Source organism: Neovison vison, chromosome 6, assembly GCF_020171115.1.
Source record: "Neovison vison isolate M4711 chromosome 6, ASM_NN_V1, whole genome shotgun sequence".
Taxonomy (NCBI): Eukaryota; Metazoa; Chordata; class Mammalia; order Carnivora; family Mustelidae; genus Neogale; species Neogale vison.
The window spans coordinates 220,448,462-220,469,707 of record NC_058096.1 but is presented as its reverse complement, the minus strand read 5'-3'; the positions used below and the strand labels follow the sequence as shown (position 1 = coordinate 220,469,707).

At 61.9% G+C, this 21,246-nt stretch overlaps 1 protein-coding gene across 1 annotated transcript; it reads left to right on the top strand.

Annotated features, from left to right (window-relative positions):
- The first annotated feature begins 7,236 nt into the window (after window positions 1-7,236).
- On the top strand, window positions 7,237-20,941 carry LOC122910812 (neurturin). The gene is made up of 3 exons (XM_044255445.1): window positions 7,237-7,323; window positions 17,562-17,781; window positions 20,343-20,941. Exons 2-3 carry the CDS (start codon window positions 17,613-17,615, stop codon window positions 20,765-20,767), a joined length of 594 nt encoding a protein of 197 aa, XP_044111380.1. The 5' UTR covers window positions 7,237-7,323; window positions 17,562-17,612; the 3' UTR covers window positions 20,768-20,941.
- Window positions 20,942-21,246: the final 305 nt, after the last annotated feature.

The following is a 21,246-nucleotide window of genomic DNA, read 5'->3' as shown; positions in this document are numbered from 1 at the left end:
GGCTTTAAAAAAAAAAAAAAGCTTAAACTTCACTTTTTGCGGGGCATTATCGACAGTTGAAAGCCTGCGTGCCGGAGGCGGTCCTAGACGCCGGGCGAGCCCCCGCGACGACGACAGGCGGCACCCTGCCCTTGAGAGCTCGCGGGGGAGCGGACTGGCTCCCAGCGCTGGCCTCGGCTGCCCTCTGTAGGACAGTCTGGGGATAAACGGAGGACCTGCGGCGTCCAGTCTTGAGACGTCGAGCCCGGCTGTGCGTGCCCACCTCCAGGGGCCCGAGCTCCCTCCTCCATCCTCCCTCCTAGACTGCCGGTCCCATTGCTCTCTGAGGTTCCACCTGGAGTCTCCCCCCACCTTCCCACGGCACCCAGGCCCCTCCGGGGAGGCAGTTGGATAGAAAGGGAAACTGAGGCCCGCAGAGGGCTGTCTGAACATAGCCTCCCCTCTCTGGGCCTCTAAGGGCTCCCTGGGTCTGCCTTGCGATGGCCTGTATTTTCTGTGTGAGGCAATCAAGGAGGGCCTCCTGTAAGCGGGGGAAAGGGGTATGACTGTGGATTGGCCACTGACAACATTAATACCAATGATGCAATATTAATTGCTTATTATTATAATGGTGTAGTATTAATTGTTTACCAGTAGCTAAACAATTGTTGACCACCAATTTTGTCTAAGCCCTTTCCATTAACTCACTTATTCTACTCTGACTTTGTGCAGAGGGAGCAGGCATTCATCCCCAACCCACCTGAATCCAAGGATCTCAGAGGTCCCTGGCCCAGGGACTGCCGACCCGTCCTGAGCCAGAGACCAGGGCATCAGCCTCCCCACCCTGCCCCTCTCCCCACAGCCTGTGGGTTCCTGTGTCCTGACCACCTGCCCTTCAGAGTCTCTCTCTAGCCCATCCCCTCTCCCATCACACCCCCTCGCAACTTCTGAGCCTCAATCTTCCATCCTACCCCCAAAGCCCAGACTCCCAGGCACAAATCTGACCATGGCGTTACCCCTGCTCCCAGTGCTTCCATGTCTCCCTACTGTCCCAGCCCTGTACCACGGCCCCCAAGTTCCTGCAGTTCCTAGCCCCTGCTACCTTCCCGTTTCATTCCTCATCACCCCCCACACCCTAAACTCAAATACCAAGTTCATTCCAGACATTCCATGAGGCAGTTGTACCTCTCGGCCTTTGCATGTGCTATTCCCTCTTGCAAGAAGTCTGTTCCCTGCTCCCAATCTCCACTCACCCTCTAGTTCTCTCCTTTTCCTCCTCCTCCTCCTCCTCCTCCTCCTCCTCCTCCTCCTCTTCCTCCCCCACCTTCCTCCTCCAGAAACCTCTCTAACTGCCCCATACTGGGGATACGGCCCCCTTTAGGCTTGGCAGCCATCCAGACATCCCCTGGGAATCCTGGCCCTCACCATCCTGGTGCTACCTGGCCACATGCCATCTTCCCCACTGTACTGAGTTCAGAGAGGGTGGGAATTGGCCCACCTCAGTCACTCTGTGTCCCCAGCACCCAGGACCAGGCCCAGCCCACAGGAGGTGCCCAAGGAATGCTGAGTGCGTCTTACCACGGCTGGGAGACCGAGGCCCAGAGGGGCCAGGACCTGCTTTAGGGGGCCCTGCCTTCACTGAGGCTGTGGCAGGGGGATGAGAACGTCCCAGGTGTCACCCTGGAGAACGTGGGGACGACTCAGGCCTGAGTCGTCCTCTGAATGCCCTATCTTGACTGATTCGGAGAACAGAAAGGAGGCAGGTGGCCCAGGGGTGCCAGTGCCAGTGGGGACACTGAGGCACTCAGATGGGGGGAGGCAGGGCCTGGGGAAGGCGCTGCCTGTACTCCCCCCCCTTCCCACCCCCACCCCACCCCCGCCTCTGCTTCTTTTGGTCTCTGCCTTCCTCTCTCCCTCTGAGTCTCTCTTCTCTGTCCCCGGCTCCCTCCCTGTGTCTCTGTCTCCCCTGCCCTCACTGGCCCTCTCAGCCAGGCAGCCAGGCCGGATGGGGAGGCAGCAGCAGGACAGGTGCGGCCCGGGCTCAGTGCCTGTTTCTGCCGGGGCCACCCCGGATTTGTGGCTGCGCCTCCTTTATCTGGGGCTGCAGCTGCCCCTTATCTCCTGGCTTCAGGACACGAGACAGGGATTAGGGCAGCCCAGGCCAAGGACGAGAGACAGCAGGGTTGGGCGGAGGGTGGTAAGAGCCAGGGTGCGGTGGGGGGGGCATACCGCAGGGCACCAGTGAGCCTTGGCAGCTGGGGCTGCTGCGTGTGTGAGTGTGTATGTGTTGTGTCTATGGCTTTTGCACGTGTGATGGTGTATACGCATCTATTGTGCTATGTGACTGGGGAGTGTGTCTGATTTGGGGGGGGCTGTGAATATAATTGTGTTTCTGAGTGCACGTGTTTATGTGTGTCTGTGTGTTGTGTGTGTGTGTGTGTGTGTGGCAGTGTGCACACATCTGTGGCTTTTGTGTGTGGGGGTGTGGCTGGCTGTGCCTGTGTGAGCCCCTGCCCTGCTCCACATGTGCCCACACCGCCCCCCCACCCGCCCAGGCCCCACCCGGCCGCTTGCCTTGCTGCCCTTTCTCCCTTGGGCTGGCCTGATGGCTTTCCCACCTTGCTGACCCAGGGCCCCCAGGGAGAGGGCCCCCCGACCTGTGGCCTGTGGCTGCAAATGGCCCTATGGGGACGGCCGCCGGCCCTGCTTTTCCCATCCTCCCTTGCCTGGAACTGGCCAGCTCCTTCCCGCCGCCCACAGGCCTCAGGGGCCCTATGCTGGCCGAGGCCACCAGCTCCTCTTGGCCCCCCGGGGCCCTCTCTCTGACCTGGGCTGAGGTCCCATCGGGGCTGAGGCTTTTCTCTGCTCAGCATCCTCCAGCTTGGGGCCAGGATGTTAAATTGAGAACTGAAGCCCACTTTAGGGGAGACTCTTGGCTGGCAGTTGGCGTTCCTGAGCTGTCCCAGTGACCCCTGGCAAGCCCTTTCCCTTCTCCGCAGGAGAACGACACTGCTAGTCCCTGAGGGTCTGCACTGGGCACAGAACGGCTGTGGGAGCAATTTCCCTGAGGAGCCAAGAGGCCCAGCCATCTCCGTGACCGGCTCATTGTGGAGTGGAGCAAGGTTGAATATGGAGATGCTGGGGGCGGGTGCAGGAGAGGCAGAAGACACAGAGGGCTCCTGGCCACCTCCCCTGCTGCGGTGCTGGTTCCTGGGGGTCCTGAGGTACAGCCCGGGGCCTGCAGGGCCTGGACCAGCTCCTGGTGCTAAGATGGAAACTTCTCCACCGGCCAAGTCCATGTCTTGGCCAGCGGCCGCTGGCCTCCCAGAAGCTCTGCCTGGGCCTCCACTAGTGAACAGAGCACTCCCCTTGGGAGCCGTGACTGTGCAGCAAGGGCAGGGGGGCCAGCCTCGGGGGTCAGGGCTGAAGGAGGGGCCATGGCCATGGCTGAATGTTCTGGAATCATCCAGCCCCGGTTTGAGCCTCTTCCCCTACTCCGTGACCTTAGGCCATCCTCTTGACCTCTCTGATCCCCAGGTTTCACAGCTGCCAAGTGAGCACAGAGTACTGCAGGGGCGGGGGCGTTGCCTGGAGCTACCTGGCGGGGGAGTGGGGGGACATCTGAGGAGGCAGCGAGGGAGCGGAACCAATTTCCAGGCAAACACCATGGAGGGCTGACAGGTGACAGGGCCTGGGCTCTGGGTGCACCTGCGCTGTCGCACCCCTACCTTGGCCTTGACCCCAGGGCCAGCAGGCTCAAATCGGCCACACTGGCCATGTGGCCTACAGATGCCCCCTACTCCACACTGGGCCTCAGTTTCTCTGTGCCTATTTGCACGCTGGGGAGACACAGCCCCGCACAACCCTCAGGCTGCTCTAGAAGCAGGGGAGGCTCAAGGCTCTGTTCCACCCACCCCCGCCCCACAGCAGCCACAGTCTGGGAGAAGGAGGGTTTAAAAATAAAGCATTGTAAATACCCGTGTTTCCTGCAAATAGAACCAGCCCCTGAATCCCCGTGGCCTCCCAGACAGCCGGGCCCAGACAGCTCCTTTGAGGGGGGCGGGGGCCAGAGGGTGGGCGTGTCTGCGTGCGCCCCAGTTCCCAGCTGCTGTGTGAGTCAACCGGTGCGACAGGGTGTCTGTCACCGCCTGTCCAGGGGGTGACAAAGTCTGTGGGTTGGTGACAGCGTCCAGAGGTGACGCAGCAACGTGTGGTGGTGTCAGGACGCCATGGACATGTGTCTCCTGTGACCACGTGGGGCTGGCCCCGAGCACAACAGGGTTCCCGGGGGCCTGAGCGTGATGGGGTCTCTGGCCGCGGTAGAGGGTGGTGGTGTGTGCTGGCGTCCCACCTCCAGCCTGCTGTGTCGCCTGGCCGCAGCCTCACCCTGTGCCCCCCCCACCCCAGAGGAAGCCCTGAGGGTTGTCGAGTCGTTGTTGCCCGGGCAACCATTTTACGAGCGTCCACATGGTGGGCACATGTGTGTGTCCTGCACCCCACGTGTCTGCACACCCCCACCCCCACAGCCCCAGCCACGGTGGGGAGGGGGATACCAGCAGTGTGGGGTGAGTGGGAGGTGGCCAAGGGTGGCTGGTGACAGCTTAATGGTGGCTGGGTACATGGGGATGGGCTCCTGGCCGGGCCGCCTGTGTGCAGAGGGCTGTACCCCACAGACTGGCCTCACACGTGTGTGCGTGCTTGTGTGCACGCGTGATCGTGTCTCCGAGGCCCCTGCGCTTGGGTGGCTGTGGGGTGTGTACTGCACCCTTGGGGGCGTGTGCACCACGAGTGACTGTGGAACGTTTGCGTGGGGGCTGTGTGTGTGCACACGGCAGGGACCGGAGCTGTCTCCGCGTGGCCATGTGTCCCAGCAGTGGGTGTGGAGCGGGCCGCACGGCGTGTGTATTAACGGCGCAAATTGGCACCTGGCGGCATGGGAGTGCAGGGCAAGCCACCGAGTGTGCGTGAGCAGACACGAGCAACCAAGGGGCTGCTTGGAGGGCCGGTGGGCTCCTGTGTGAATGTGCTGTGTGTGTGTGTGTGCATCCATGCCTGTCCTTGGCAAGGACATGGGTTGTTGTGACCACTCTGTGTGTGTTAGGGATGCTGCTGGACATCCGTGTGCCCCAGTGTGTGTGAGAATAAGGATGGCGCTGGCTGGAGCCTGCCTGGGCCAAAGATTTGGGCATCTGTGTGTGAAAGGCCACAGGGACCGTACCCTTCCCTTCCGACCAGGAAGTCACTGGGAGCATGTGGTGACACCAACGATGGCAGACACTGGTGGCATGGGCCTCGCTCACCACAAGCCAGGGATGGTCACTCCTATTTACTTACTCAATCTCTACCACAACCCTATTAGAATCTACGCATAATACCCGTTTACAGAGGGGGAAACTGAGGCACATTCAAGAAGGATGGGCCCAAGGCTGCATAGAGCAGACACCTGTCCTTCCCATCCTGGACCAGGACCAGGCAGCTCTGACACCCGCTCATCCTTATGCCCCCACCCTACCCACAAGCTCACGTCCTGGCGGACTCCTTCCTGGGGGCTGTGCGCAGACCCCGACGTCCCCCCACCCGCATGAGCCTGAGTACAGGAAGTGAGACTGCCTGAGTGTCTCCTGTCACCGCCTACACTGCGTTGTAGTGCAAGTTGTACAGGCCCCTTGGGTGTGTGTGTGTGTGTGTGTGTGCGTGTGCGTGTGTGTACACGCGTTGAGGGCGTGGAGACGGGACGCTGGTCTTAGGAAGGTCTAATAGCCAGACGAATCCCAGGGCGTCTGGGATCAGAGGAAGGCAGGCGGCCTGTGCGGGAGCGAGGAGGCCCCAAGAAATCAGGAGGCAGGAGAGAGAAACCAGAGCACGGGGCCCCAGGAACGCAGGCGGCGCGCGGGAAAAAGCCGGTCGCGGAGGCCGAGGGCGGGGTTGTAGGGAGGGTGTTTTTCGGTAACTAGGCCGCGGTGGGGCGGGGCCACGGCGGTTCCACCCTCCCCGCTGTTGGCTGGGGCCGCCAGGGGGCGCTTTAGGAACGCGGAGCCGTCGGGGAGGGGGCCGGGTGGGTTTGGGCGCGCTGGCGGGAGGGGCAACGCGGGGTCTTGGTACCCTGCGAGCGCGGTGGAGAGCCAGGGATGGGATCCCCCGCAGGGCTCTGAGGCCAGACTGGGGAGAACTGCCCCTTGGTGATGGGCTCTGTGGGCAGCGGGTATCATCAGTCTCAGGGTATCACTTACGGTCTTAGGAAAAAACTTAAGAGTCTCAGTTCTCTAGAATGGCTTTGTCACCGGGGGCTTCTTCAACTTTCTAAAAAGAGGACCTGGGGCAGGACTAGGAAGACCCCACAATCTTCAGCGGGGTAAGAGGAAACTGTAGCCGCTGTAACCGCCGTCTGGGGTAGTGCTGGAGCTCTTCATTCCCCCGAGGAGAATCTGGGGAGGGGCTTCTCGGGGCCCCAGACTTTTCGAAGATGCGCTGTCCGGGTCTCTGGAATACGGGTGGGAAACAGCTAGTTAGCGGGGCCCTGCTCGGGGCTCCCTTGAGGGGCTTCCTTGGTGAGGGTACTTCTTGGGACTCTGCTTTCCGAAAGGGGACCAGGCAGGACCCAGGAGTCTGGCAGTAAAATCAGATCCTCACTAGAGCGTGGAGCGCTCAAGGCCGCGGATACTGGCGTCGGGGGCGCTGTGCCTCTTATCCCAGAAGAGGGCCCTTGGGGAGGCGGCGTCAGGGGGGGGTGGCTTTCCTAAAGGGGCGCCGCCGTGGTCTCCGGGGGCCCGGGGAGATCACCTTCTAGAGGGGGCTCTGTGGCCCCTGCACCCCAGTCACCTGCGCTCCGCCGGCCCCCGCCTTGGGCGGGGGCGGCTCCCGTCCCGGGAAACCCGAGCCACCGCCCCTGGCCCCGCCCCCAGCCCCGCCCCCCGCCCGGAGACGGCCAAGCCGTCCGCGGCGGGAGCGGCGGAGGCGGCGGGAGAGCGCGCCGTGGAGCCGCTCCGAAAGCCCGGGCCCCTCGCGCAGCAGCCCCGGAGCCCAGCGCCGCGCGCTCAGGCCGCCCGCGCCGTCCGTGCGCCCCCGCGCTCCGCGCCCTCCGAGCCGCGGGCCGTCCAGGGCGCCCCCAGCCCCAGCCCCAGCCCCGCCGGGTTGGCCGCAGCCCGCGGCTGATCGAGCCCGGGGGGGGCCATGGGCCGGCCCGCGCCGCGTCCCCCCCGCGGCCGCCCCCTCCGGCCCGGGCCCCCCCGAGCGCCGCGGGCCCAGGCGGCCCGGATGGCGGTCGCGGCGGCAGGGGCAGGGGCTGGGGCCGGCGCGGGCGGCAGGCGCGGCCACCACTGACGGGTAGTCGGGCACCCGGAGCAGGTAAGCAAGGGCAGGCTGGGGACCCGTAAGGGACCGGCGCTGGGGGAGGACCAGCCCCGTGGACGGGGATCTGGGGGCTACCAGGGGCTCCGGATAGACCGGTAGCTTCCCTCCTCTAGCCAAGAACCGGCATGTGTATGAAGGTGTGGTCTAGGGGGCGACAGGTCCGCGCATGGCAGGGGGGGCAGAGGTGGGCAGGGCGAACCTGGGCGCCTCTCCAAGCCAGGATCTGGCCAGGGTCCTTGTCCGACGGGGCGGGCGCGCCTCTGCCTCCTTGGACCCCCCAAATGTGCGTCTGAACAGGGTGGAAGCGGGGGCAGCCTGAATCCCCTCCCCAGCCTCCAGGAGGGCGAGACCCAGACACACGCGCTGCCTTGTGGTGTGCAAGGGGCTGTGGGGGACATTCGGATCCGCAGACCCCAGCCGGGGAGCTGCCGTCGCGGCCCAGCTGCGCGCAGAAGTAAACATCTGTCAGTGGCGCGTTCCAGCCGCCGCCGCCTCCGGGGACACGGTGTCCTCCGGTAAGGGCCCGGCTCTCTCGGCTCTGGGAGCCGCCTGTTCAGCCACAAGAGGGCGCGAAACCCTTTTTGGGGGGAGGGTAGTCCCTTAAGGGCGAAGAGTATATTTGAAGGAGGGGGGGCTGTGCCTCCTGCTTTTTAAAAAAGGCATCTCTTGCTCAGGATAGTCTCGGAATTCTCGCAGAAGGTGCAGCGTGTGGGTTAGGAGTCATTAGGCAGCGGTGGATACAGACGGGGACAGATTTGGGGTGGGATTGGAGAGAGAAACAGCCACTCCCAGGACTGGGTGGTACCACTACTCCTTCCCCCAAGAAGTAACTGTATATATCGTGGTGTCACTGGCTGGGCTCTGGGCTTGTGGTTACCTGCAAGTCTGGGACCCCAACCCAGATCTGGGGAGCATGGCCATGGTCCTGGGAGGGAGGGGTTTGCTGGAGGCCAGACTCCTGACTTTTCCTCACTCCTGCCTTCCTGCCCTGCCCTCTCTCTGCTCAATCCTTCTCTGTGTGTTCCATGACACTCTTTGTCTGTCTTCAAGTGCCCCAGGCTGAGGAAGCCCCAGTGGGGCGTGACTGGTCTAGGCGGATGTCAGTGGAGGGAAGACTTCTAGCTTTGCCAGTCCCCCCTACCCCCCGCCACCAGCCCCCTTGCCTTGGGGCCCTTTGGACACCCCTCCTCATTCCCTTCATCCAAGGACTCCTGAAGTTCAGGGTTCTGAAGCCACCCCTGGGCCTTGTAGACTACTCCTAGTGGCGAGCTACAAAGAGCTAGTTCTAGCTGTGCAGGAAAGTGAGCAGCAGCCCCCCAGCGGCAGGGCACCTGGCTGGAATTCCACCATCGGGACTATCCCTCAGATTTCAGACCTCAGTTTTCTGGGAAAGAAGCAGAGGATATAGCTTTCAAGAATCTGGGCAGGAGAAGGAACGAGTTTGCAGCCTGGCACACGGACACAATCGAGAGATTGTTCCCATGAATGTTTGCTGGATGATGATGGTGTGGCTGACTGTTGGTATCCAGGCTCATGGGCCTTGTCCTTCAGGGAAGACAGATCCAGGGTGGAGCCCAGAGTGGAGCCCAGAGTGAGGAGCAAAGGGTCTACCTCAGGGTAAGACGATCAAGGGAGACTTCCTGGAGGAGGGGCATTGGGGCTGGGGCTGTGAAGGATGAATAGGAGTTTTCTAAGTGGGAAAAGAAAGGGCATTCCAGGTAGCAGGAACTGCACATTCAGAGATCTGGAGGCAGGTAAAAACACAACTGGTTTTGGAGAATCCAGTGTCTGGATGAGTATGGGAGGGAGAGACCATTCCAAGAGGTTGGCCCAGGAAAAACCGGCCTGGGGCATTCAGGGCCAGATTCCTAGAAGTTAGGGCTGGAAACACAGAGCAGAGAGGAATGGGTCTTTAATGCATCTGGCACCACTGGGCCCAGAGTTCTTTGCTGAGACTTTAAATTCCAATGCAGCTACATCTTTCCTGGTCCCCAAGGTAGGACAGAGGAGTCTGGGCCTCTGGGGCGAGGCCCACATGGGGAGATAGAGGACGGGCAGATGGGGTTTTCCCTCTGCTTAGTGAGCACCAAGTAAGCATCGGGCAGGCCCGGCAGGAGGCTGGTTCTCCCCAGTTTGCAGATGAGAAAACTGAGACTGTGTGAGCCGGAGGGATCTTTCCTTCTTGCCCCATATATTTTCTAAGCATCAAGCTATTGTGTGCCAAGCTCTGTGCTAGGACAAAGCACAGGATAAGATGGGCCTGGTGCCTGACACACCTGGGGGTGGGTGAGGGAGTGGAAGAGAGGTTTCCAAGCTAGCCAGCCGGATCTTTGCGTGTGCAGTTCCTGCCACCTGGAATGACTTCTCATTTCCTACTTAGAAACTCCTACTCATCCTTCACGGCCCCATCCTCAATCCCCTTTTCCAGGAAATCTCCTCCGACCCTACTACCCTGATGTAGACACTTTGTTCCCCACACGGGGCCCCACCCTGGGTCCAAGTCTGTCTTCCTTGGAGGACAAAGCCCAGGAGCCCTGACCCCAACGGCCACACCGTTCCCTGACCAACAAATATTTGTGGGAAGTTATTTTCAGGCGAAGTTACTTTCAGGGGAGGTAACAGCTACAAAGGAAGCCTGAGGGGAGAATGGGGCACTTCAGCAAAGGTATTCAGGAGAGGAAAGATCTTCTTTTCAAATCCAAGTGAAACCAGGCTTCAGGTCGGTCCTGGAAGAAATCAGACAAGGGGCTCCTGTTTGCAGTAGGTAGTCTCACTTCCCAGCTTTGGGGACCGACACCCGAGAGAGCGTGCCTAAAAAGCTCAATGTGTTGAGGACCAAGTGCAGAATTTGCACTTGGGGAGGTAGAAGAGATGACTCAGGTCCCCAGGTTCCCAGGAAACCAATGGTAGGGTTTGAGTCAGGCCCAAGTTCTGTGCCTCTGTTCCCCCTCTGTCCGCTGGCCAGCTTTGCGCGGTGTCCTCCTGGCTCTCCCAGAGGACCCAAGTCTCTTGTGCCACCCGCCGGCCCCACACCAGCTGCTCACCCATGCCAGGCTTAATTAGGCTGATCCTGTTATCCACCCCCCCAGGGAGCCCCCTCCTGCCCGCCCCAGATGCCTGCAAGGCCAGCCCCAGGCCAGCCTGGCTAGGCAGACCAGCCTGCTACATACGGTCAAGGTGAGAACTTTACAGGCCAGCCGATGAGGGCTGGGCCAGAAAAGCTGGCGGCTTTGCCCGCCCCCCACACTCCCCAGCCCAGTCTCCCTGAGAACATGCCCCGCGTGGCAGCAGGTTCAGGAGGAGAATTCCAGGCACTGGTGGTGGTTGGGGAGGGTGGATTGGAGAGCTGACCATGCAGGTCCCATGGTCCTCTGTCTCCCCTACCTCATCTCCCCGCACTGACCCCAAAATCCATTTGCTCCTGCAACTCCCTCCACCTAGAACACTCTCTCCAAATCTTCACTTGGTCTCAGCTGCAAGGCGGCCTCCTCTAAGAAGCCCCCCTGGCTGCTCACCCCCAAATCTCCCCCAGTCACTATGACTTCCCTGTGTTCTGTTTTGTTACCCTACTGCCAACATCTAAACTACCTTATTCATTTCTTCTTTCTTCTCCCCCTCCCTGACTGGATGAGGGGGGGCTTGGAGGGGGTGGGGCGCAGGTTAGCCTCGGTTCCCTGCCTGGCCCAGCACACAGTAGGCGCTCAGTAAGTGTTGATCTGGTGTGTTGGGGGCAGAACTCAGCCTGGCACACGGGGCTTGCTGCCATGTGGACACTTTATTTACTTGCTGGCTCTGCTCTGCTACGGGTCGTTGAGAAAACCTCTTATTTCCATGGATATCAGCCCCCCTTTCTCCCAGATAGCAGGACCTATGGTGCCCTCCCGCTGCTCCCCACCCCCTCCCCATGGCCCTGGCCACCAGGACCCAGGGACTGGGGAGGCATTTGAGAGGATACGTTTGGAGTGAGACCCAGGTTCAACCTCAGTTTGGCACTTTTTTTCTTTTCTTTTCTTTATTTTTTTTAAAGATTTTATTTGTCTATATTTAGAGAGAGAGAGAGTGCGTTCTTGGGGACCAGTGGGGAAGGAGGGACAGGAGGAGAGGCGGAGGCTCTAGCAGAGTCCCCACTGAGTGCAGAGCCTGAGCCGAAATCAGGAGTCAGATGCTCAACCAGCTGTGTGGGGGGAAACGACATCTTTTCCAGGGACTGTGGGGACCATTAAACCTGTGGAAAGCACTTAGCACAGTACTTGACACTACGTAAACATAATAGCCTGCGTGGTGGGGGCGTTAATGTTATTATTGTTGCTATTAGAGAGGCCATACGGTACCATGATTAAGAATGTGGAGTGGGTATTGGGGCTGGGACTCTGAGGGATGAGTAGGAGTTCACCTGACTATCTGTTCCAGTCCCAGCTTGGCCACTTACACTCTATTCTGTTTGATCTTGAGCAAATAATGTCACTTCTTGGACCCGTTTACCCACCCACAGAATGGAGATAAAATAGTCCATACTTTGCTGTGAATTATTCTGTGTAAAGTGCTTAGAACAGCACCAGTACGGCGTGCGCTGGTGCAAGTGTGAGCTATTAGTTTTAGTTTTATTTATTTTTTGCTGCTATTATTGTCAGAGGGCGATCAGCACAGTCCCCCCCCCCCCCAGATGTCATTCTGTCTGTGCCTCTCTGGGCTTCCCTCTGGTGAAGACAGACCTGGAGCCCCTTCATGGAAGCTCAGGAGGTCAGATTGATTGTCAAATCCATCAAATCAAAAAATCAATCTCAAATCAATCAATCAAAAAAAAAAAAAAAAGAGGCAGGGAGCCAGTGATGGTTCTAGCAAGTGGGCAACAGAGAGCTTCTGGGTGGGGAAAAGACGAGAGGCTGGGCCCCCACCTCCAGCTAGGCATGGAAGGTTGGCTGGGGTGTTTGTAACTGCTTCCCCCCACCCCCATGAGGCCCCTGCAGACGCGGCATCGGAACCAGCTGCGCTAGCCAGATGTTCCTGGTTTACCCCCAGATGTGTGTCGCCGGCTCGAGGCTGCCCTGGCCTCCCCATCTCCACCATGGGGCGGGGCTGGGCCCTGGGGCCTCCCAGGGAGGGGGCACATTTTTGCGGGCTCTGGAATTTGGTTCTTCTTTTGCAGGGACCATTGAGTCTTGCCTCGACGGAGGCCAAGTCCTGCCCCTCCTGCGACCTCAGTTTCCCCACCACCGGAACTTGCAGGGGTCTTCTAGGGGGAAGGAGAGGAGCAGGGAGCCCCCTTGCTGTCAGCCCCGGGGGCCGAGGCCCGGCCCGCTGCTGCCACCGGCCAGGCCCGCAGGTCTGCCCTGAATGCAGGAGCTGGCCCTCCCCGATGAGACCAGAGGTGTCCCAGGCAGCTCCTGTGCAGAGGGGGAAACCGAGGCTCAGGGAGGGGGAGGGGCTTGCCCTGAGTCATCCAGCAAGGAAGAGGCAGAGCAGGGATCCTAAGGCAGCCATCTAGACCCGGGTGCCGTGGGGGCTCAGACACAAGCCCTTCCTCCCGTGCACACCCGCTCACCCGCGTGGGCACACGCGGCCGTCCCTGCAGCGCTTCGGGGCCTGGCTCACTCTGCCCGCGGGCAGTGACGGCGGCCCCACCAGCCGCCGGTCCAGCTCCTCCGTGTCCTCCCTCGAGTTCCCACGGGGCTGGGCAGCACCCTTCAGGGAGATCCCCTCTGGGAAGGCCCAGGAGGTGTCCAGGAGTGCGGTGGCGAAGGAGAAGGATGTATGTGGAAGGAGACCCCACATGGGCTCAAGTACGGAGACCAAGGAGCCGCAGCATACCTTTTTTTTTTTTTTTTGAAGATTTTATTTATTTATTTGACACAGAGAGAAAGAGAGAGCGAGCGCAGAAGCGGGGGGAGAGGCAGGCATAGGCAGAGAGAGAAGCAGGCTTCCTGCTGAGCACGGAGCCCGATGTGGGCTCAATCCGTGGACCCTGAGATCATGCCCTGAGCTGAAGGCAGACGCCTGACTGACTGAGCCACCCAGGCGCTCAAGCTCATACCTTTGTGAACAGAATTCTTGACGCCTGCCCGTGCCTTAAAAGGACCCAGGCCGGGCTAGCCCTCAAAAATCCCCAGTCCACAAAAGACAGATGTGGGTCCAAACACTATGCCAGTGGGGCTGGTTAAGAGGGAGGGACCCACAGCTGGGGATCCAAGATGGGAAGCCAGGAAGGCTTCCTGGAGGAGGTCCCATAGGAGCTAGGGCTCTGAAGGATGAGTAGGAGTTTACCAGATGGGGGGAGGCCCGGATTCAAGACCTCCCTCACACTAGAGAGACGAGTGGATGGAAAGAAGTGCCTTGTCCCACCCTTCTTCTCCCTGGGAATGAGCAAGAAACCAGAGCCTCCCTGAGGCCAGGAGCTCTGCAAGAAGGAGGCTGTTGACCTCGAGAACAGGAATGCCTGGCCTGTGTCTCCTGGGAGGCTCCGTGGAAAGGTGGAGCCTTAGGGCGTTGCCTGGGCACCAGGATAATGAGCAGAGTTTCTTGGCACTACCAAGGAAAGGTTCCAGAAACACCCACATACACACACCCTCACCCTGACTGTCTGTTCCTTGGAAGATAGGAAGGGCTCACCTGGCTGTCGGACTCTGGGTTACTCATCACCCCTCTCTGGGCCTCGTCCCAGCCCTGGGCATTCTGTGGCCTGCAGCTGGAAGTAAGGTCATCCTCGATCCGACTTTCTGGAGTTCAGACTGTCAGGGACCCCAAGAAATGGGTGGGCTCCCTTCCCTGGGCAGTGAGGATTCTCCAGGGTCTGGACATTTTCTGAGAGTTGAGAGGACACCACGGCCAGGCCCTGTCTGAGCAGTGAGGGAGGCCCTGGACCAGTGTGTCCCCATGAGAGTGAGCTTGTGGACACGAAGTGAGAATGGCAGAGGCAAGCAGGTGGCGGGCCCAGTTCGGTCCTAGGCCAAGCGTGCAAACAATGTGGGACATTCCACGCCTGTAGGTGTGTGTCCCTGAGTGTGCACAGGTCGAGTGCTCAGGGGAGGGCTCGGGGGGCGACAAGCCTGCATGGCCAGACCTGCTGTTCTCTGGGCCAGTGTGCCAGAGACCATGTGTGTTGTTCTTGAGAGTGTGAAAACGCTTGTGTAGGGGCTCCCAGGTGTGCAAGAGGCTAAGAACACCCGAGGGGCCGGGAGGGTGAGCGCTCCGAAGGACAAGGGCAGCCGGTCTGTGCTGTGTGAGTGCCCAAGTGTGCACACGTGCTAGTGTGTGAGCAGGGCTGTGTTCAGACACGGTAACCTACGAGTGTGGTGGAAACTGCCCAAGTGGGACCCTGTGAGAGCGTGAATTACACTAGCAAGTAAACAAGGCTGCCGTAACACGGGAGTGTGAGCGTGAACATGCCTCAGTGTGAACGCCCAAGCTTCCGAGTGCAGGACACTAGGATGTAGGTGAGGTAGTGATAGGGCGTGTGAGAATGGTTGAATGCGCGATTGTGTTCCAATAAGTGAGTGTGATCGTGTTGGAAGATATGAGTGTGCACGCACTCGTTAGTGACTGTGTCTGTGTCTGTCAGTGTCATCTTCCTTGAGGGGGGGAGTTGTGAAAACTTCCGGGAGTGTAATAACGTCGGGAGTGTGTGTGACAATGCCCTCGGGCGTGAGTGTGCTCCCGTTCGGATGGACGTGTGAGACACCGGCCCGTGTGAGTGTGAGGGCACGGCCAAGTGTTTCCGACATGAGAGAAAATGCCCGTGTGCGCGTGAAAACACCTGCGTGCGTGAGCCCACCCTGCCGGAAGGAGTTGGTGAGCACGAACGGAGGGAGTGTAAGTGGGCCGGGGTCGGAGTGTGCAAGCGACAGCGTGTCCCAGGGTCTGCGCGCAGGAGCGTCTGGGAGTGCACGGGAGTGGGAGCACCCAGGTGCGTGACCGAGGACAAGAAGGCCGAGTGTGAGTGATTGTGAGCCCCCACGTGTGCTGTGAGCCCACCTACCCGGGACCAGGAGCCTCAGGGACCCGGACACACGGATGGTGCACAGCGGGCCCCCTCCCCGAGCCCTCGGCCGCACGCACAGCACCTCCGGGTGTCAGGGCTGCGCCAGACACAAACCAGTTGGGTGACCCCCTTCCTGAAAGGCCCATTGTTAACAGACGCTTATCAGCCGCACCCACCGGCCCCCTCCACCCTTGGCCCTCTGCTTTCCTGCCCCCCAGCAGAGCTCCGGGGGGTCCGCGGCTCCAAGGACACTGGGGGTTCTGGGGATCAGGCTGTCTCCAGGCCCATCCAGCCTCTCTGGCCCTCGACACCCCCCGGGAAGGCCTCCGCAGAAACACAGGACCAGAGCCTGGCACCGGGCGGGGCTCTCGTTCCAGCCTAACAGGGAAACGGAGGCAGACCACGGCAGGATGAGCAGGCAGGGTGCTGGGCGTGCAGAGAGGGCTTTATGGCCCCAAAGCATAAAGCAGATGCTCCTTCAGGCCAGGGGGCGGGTTGGGGCACCTGACAACTTCCAGGCCGCCCTGTGCTTGCTGCACCAGCGTGACAATGAGATGTGCTCCCCATGGCCACCAAAGCCCTGCGAGACCCGCCCCGGTCCCCTCCCCGGGCTCCCCTCCTCCCCCCCTTACCCCACCCCACTCCCTCACTCTGTTCCAGCCACAGGGGCCACCAGCATTCCTCCCGCACGCCAGATCCACACACCACCGAGCAGGGCAGCCGGGTCCTCAGGGGGACTCCGTAGGCATCGGGCATCGGCGCCCCAGCCCAGCCCCGCAAAGCCCCCGCGTGTGTGTCCCACCCAAGAAGGCAGATTCCAATCCCAGATGCTTTTCTAGCTGTGCCCTTGCCTAAGCCCCTACCTGCTGTGTGCCGCTGTGTGCCGCCTTTCCCCAGCTGTAAGTGGAGCTCACCATGCCTCCTGGGTGGGCTCAGCACCAGGTTGGGTACACAGCAGGCGCTTAATACGTGTGCCCTGCTACCGTGTAGCGGCTGTAGATCCCAAGCCAGCGATTCCGTGGGGCGGAGGTGCCGGGTTGGGAGGGAGCGGGGAGAGGCGGTTCCAGACCCACTGAGCCCAGCCTGCCCTTGCCGGGTCCAGGCCAGACTGAAATGCAAATCGCACGCAAATGTCGGCTCCCCGCAGGGGCCAGCAGCCTGAGCCGCCCGAGGTGCGCGCGTGGGGGCTCCCGGCACCCCACAGCCCAGCCCAGGCGCTGACCGGCCTCCAGCGCGGCTTTCAGCGCTCCGTGTAAATGTTTACACCGGGCGGGCCGCCAGGCCCCGCTCGGGCCGCCACCAGGCTGCCAGGCCTGGGAATGTAAACCCGGGTTGGGGGCCGCCCAGCGGCGGGGAGAAGCTCTGGCCCGGGTGGGCGGGAATGCGCAGGCCTCAGGAAACACCTACTGTGTGCTGAGCGGGCCCAGCACTGAGTCATCCGTGAAACGGCGGGAAGGCTGGGGCCACTGGGGGTGCACACCTGCTCCGACCCGGGGCTGGGGTGGGGGGAAGGGCGCGGGTGAGAGCAGCCAGAGAGGGCTTCCTGGGGGAGTCGCTGTCCAAGCTGAGACTCACAGGGGGTTGGGAGTGGGGAGGAGGAGAAGAGACTGTGCTGGGTGGGAGGAGGGGCTTGTGCAAAGGCCTGCGGGTGGGTGGGTCGAGTGCAGCTTAGGTCCATGGACACCTGCTCCTGGGCAGTAGTTTCATCTGTCTGGAGGGGAAACTCAGGCTCGGAGAGGGGAGGGAGGTACTCCGGAGGACCCCAATGTCAGGAACACATGAGAGCACATTCTCTTCTCCACGCCCCCCAGTCCCACAGTGCCCCCTGCTGGGAGCACCCTCACCTCCTTCCAGGCTCCCCTCCAGGCTCCCTGGGCTCCAGCCATTCCAGCCTCCTGGCTCCATGGCCAACTTTGGTTCAGCCTCAGGACCTTTGCACTGGCTCTTCCCGCCTGCGCGAGATGCCATTCTCTTGTGCCTGGCGGACTCCTGCCTTTGTTGCTCAAGCCTCAGCTTTCGTCAATGCTCAGGAAAGCACTGTGGCAGCCCCAGATGGGGGCGGTTGCCCTGCTACTCCTGGCACAGTGCCCACCGCTTTCCTGGGCAGCATTTTTCACAGGCTGGTTCAGGGGTTCCTTGATGAGTCGTGTCTATGTTATTACTGATCATTAAGCAGAAGTGGCTGGAAATCAGGGGCCCCACCGTGTCCCCGGCGCCTGGCCCAGCTCTCTGTTCCCGTTTGTTGCCTGACTGACAGACAGACAGACGGAGGCCGTGGGGCTGACCATCACGTGCCCGCAGGCCGAGGATGCAGCGCTGGAAGGCGGCAGCCTTGGCCTCGGTGCTCTGCAGTTCGGTGCTCTCCATCTGGATGTGTCGGGACGGCCTGCTCCTCAGCCACCGCCTGGGACCCGCGCTGACGCCACTACGCCGGCCACCTCGCACCCTGGACGCCCGGATCGCCCGCCTGGCCCAGTGTAAGGGGGTCCCCGACTTAGGTCAGCTGCCCTGATAGGGAGGCGACCATAGTGGTGGAACTCTATTTAGGGGCCAAAGAGGCTTAATTTAGATGGGGTGGAGAGGGTGCAAATTCCCCCAAGGTCCTGGCAGGGGTGGCGGTGGAGGGGTTGCTGGGAGCTGGGGGTCTCTGGGCTCAGCTGTCACAAGGAATTAGGTTCTGGTCTTGAGGGGCCAGGGGTCCGGATGGAGATTAGACCGGGACATCCAACCTCTGCGGTGGGGGAGCTCCCATGTGCTGCACGGGATGCAGGTACCGGAAGGCCGGACCCGAGACCCCAAGGGCCTGCCCAGTGGACAAGGACCAAGGGGAGGGGGAAACCCCGAGAGACATAGAAATGGGGGGGGGGGGAGAAACAGAACAGAGATGCTCAGAGACAGAGAGACACAGGTTGGGAGAGATGGGCAGGGGAAAATGCCTTGGGGTGGCGATATAGAACCGCCCCCTTCGAGGGGCGTGGCCATCGCGCCCCTGATCCCCGCTCCTCCCTGGGGCCCGCCCACTGCCCCGCCCACCGGACGGAGTGGGGGGTGGTAGGGCCTGGGTCCCGACCTCCTGTGAGTGCGCGCGTGTCCAAGCGGGCGCCACGCGGGCGGCCGAGGTGTGGGCGCGGTCGCGGCGCGTGCATGGCGCCCGCGGGGTTGCACCGCGTGCGGTTCGTGGGCAAGTCCGCGCCCGCCCTTCGGCCCACATAATCCTCCTTTCTTGTCCTTACAATGGACAAGGGCGGCCTGCGGCACGGGCTCCACTTCCGCCGTCCGCTTATTCCCGCGGGCAGCAAAGTCCTTCCCAAGACCCTGAGTTCCAGAGACGCGGGTGGGGCCCCCAAAACCTAGCGCTTAGAGCCTGAGGCTGCGACACCGACGGTGGGATCTCGGGCACCCACTGGGAAGGCTCTCGGTCCCTGGGCGGGGGTTGCCCACCCGGCAGCCTGTTCCTGGGCGCAGTCCTACTAAGGGAAGAGAGTTGCCGCTGACCCCCCCCCCCAGAGCCCCTCTGAGCCCAATGCGCGGGTGGTGGAATTGCAGGCTTGGGGCGGTGGGAACGCGGGGTGGGGCTCGGGTCGGGGGGAGCTATTGCTTGTCTCATGTCTGTGTGTTAGGACCCTGTGCAGGTGGCCAGACCCGTGGAGGGAGGCAGGGACACATAGGCTAAGGGAGTTCTGTTTATCTGAAATGCAAATTTAACCGGGCATCTGTACTTTATCTGGCAACCTCCTCTGCCCTGCCCCCACCGTGCCCACAATAACTGTGTGGATGTATACCTGAAGGGCGGGCACACTACAGGGTAGAAATTTAGGCACCCTTAGTTAGGTAGGCTCCAACCTAACCCCAGAGCAGACGCCGCCGGCCTCCCCAGTCCTCCCCCAGGGCTTCAAGAACTGGAAACATGCTCAGTTGATCCCCACTTTCCAGTGCCCCAGCCTCAGCCGATCCGAACTCTCCAAGCTCCTTGAGCAGACAGGGAAAGTGAGGCACAGAGTAGGGCCATCACCTGCCTGAAGTTTTATAGGGCTGGAACTGGCAGACCAAGACTCACAATTAGGGTCTGTCTGCTTCCTGAGATGCCCTGCGGAAACAGACACACCCTCTCCCTAGGGTCTCCCTGAGCCATTTCCTAGGAGAGCCAGGGTGGGGCAGGCAGGGGATAAACTTGGGGTCTCCTCTCCCAACCACAAGCATGCCTGCCACCTGCTCAGAGGCTGGGAGCCGCCGCCTGCCTTTCCACTATCAGTGCCACCTGCCATTGGCATGCCTGCGAGGCTCTCCAGAGGATTGGGGCAGCCCAGCCGCCTGGGAAATAAATTTAGGCTCCGGGGCCCTGGGAATCTGTGACTCCGGGCACCTCCCGGCACCGTGGGAGCGCAGAGAATTGGATCTGGGCCAAACTTGGCCACACGAGGGAGGCCGGAAAAAGCCCGGGCTCGTGTGTGTGTGTCTCTCTCTGTCACCTGCTAGTGCTGTGGCCTTGGGCCAGGCTCTGCCCTATTGGAGGCCAGTTGTCTCACCTGTAACACGGGGGAGGCCGGGATATCCCCTTGCTGCCTCCCCACGCGGTCCCCACACGCAGGCCTCGGTGTCTGCTGCTGTTGTCTGCACGTTCTGAACAGCCCACCCAGCCCGATGTGGTGCTGTTCACGGAGAAACTGAGTGCCAGCACGCGATGGAGCGGAGGGGGGGTGGGTGCGGGTGTTGGGTGGGGCCCCCACAGAGTGAGCTAGGGACACATTAACAGCCCAGTGGAAGGGCCGGTGCCCAACACAGGGGCTGGGTCCAGAGAAGGCCGTTGGGAGCCATGGGGCCCTGCCTGGGCTTCTGCTCAGGCATCCCGCAGGGCCCCCAGACAGGGACCCTTTAGGTGCCCTGCTGGGAAGTGGCCGTGAGCTGAGACTTGGCCTTGGCAGGGTGCGCGAAGGCCCCCGGGGCCCAGAAAGGGGCTGTTTTCCGAGGGGCAGGGCGACGGTCGGAGCTCTCCCCCAGCTACCCACCGACCCACCCCGCTCTGTGTCTCTCCCCGCAGATCGTGCACTGCTGCAGGGCGCCCCGGACGCGGTGGAGCTGCGCCAGCTGACGCCCTGGGCCGGCAGATCCCCGCGTCCGCACCGTCGGGCGGGGGCCCGGCCCAGACGCGCGCGCGCGCGATCGGGGGCGCGGCCGTGCGGGCTGCGCGAGCTCGAAGTGCGCGTGAGCGAGCTGGGCTTGGGCTACGCGTCGGACGAGACGGTGCTGTTCCGCTACTGCGCAGGCGCCTGCGAGGCGGCCGCGCGCGTGTACGACCTGGGGCTGCGGCGGCTCCGCCAGCGGAGGCGCGTCCGGCGGGAGCGGGTGCGCGCGCAGCCCTGCTGTCGCCCGACGGCCTACGAGGACGAGGTGTCCTTCCTGGACGCGCACAGCCGCTACCACACGGTCCACGAGCTGTCGGCGCGCGAGTGTGCCTGCGTCTGAGCCTACCTCACCGGGCCGGCGGGACGGCGGCCTCCCCCTCTACGCCCGCGCGGCGGCGCCCCCACCCGCCCGGCCTGGCCAGGCCCGCGGCGACGGACTGCGCGTGCGCAGCAGGTGCCTTCCAGGCGTCGGGACTGTCCAGTTACTGCACCGAGATAAAGTGTGGAAAATGGAGCTTGGGTGTGATTCCGCGTTCCGGGGGAGCCCACCTGTCGGAGGGACACGAGCCTGCGTGGGGTGGGGCGCGGCGCCAGCTCCACTGGGCAAAGGGGGACGGGCCGGGAACCACCCGCTTGGCCTACAGAGGGTTCTTTCCCTGCGGTGACACCAAGGAAAGGGGTGTGAGTGGGAACAACGTCGACGGGAGCCGTCCATCCCACTTGCCTTTAGGTCCGTGTGTCCCTTCTGACGTGTCCCGCTTCTACCGCCCCCAAAGGTGGGCTTCTGAATGGGAGGAGGGAGCCAAATGGCAGATGAGG

Excerpts from the sequence above, each read along its gene's own strand:
- LOC122910812 (XM_044255445.1), top strand. The coding sequence starts at position 17,613 with ATGCAGCGCTGGAAGGCGGCAGCCTTGGCCTCGGTGCTCTGCAGTTCG. Across the intron at positions 17,782-20,342 it reads GATCGCCCGCCTGGCCCAGT|ATCGTGCACTGCTGCAGGGC; the intron begins GTAAGGGGGTCC and ends CTCTCCCCGCAG.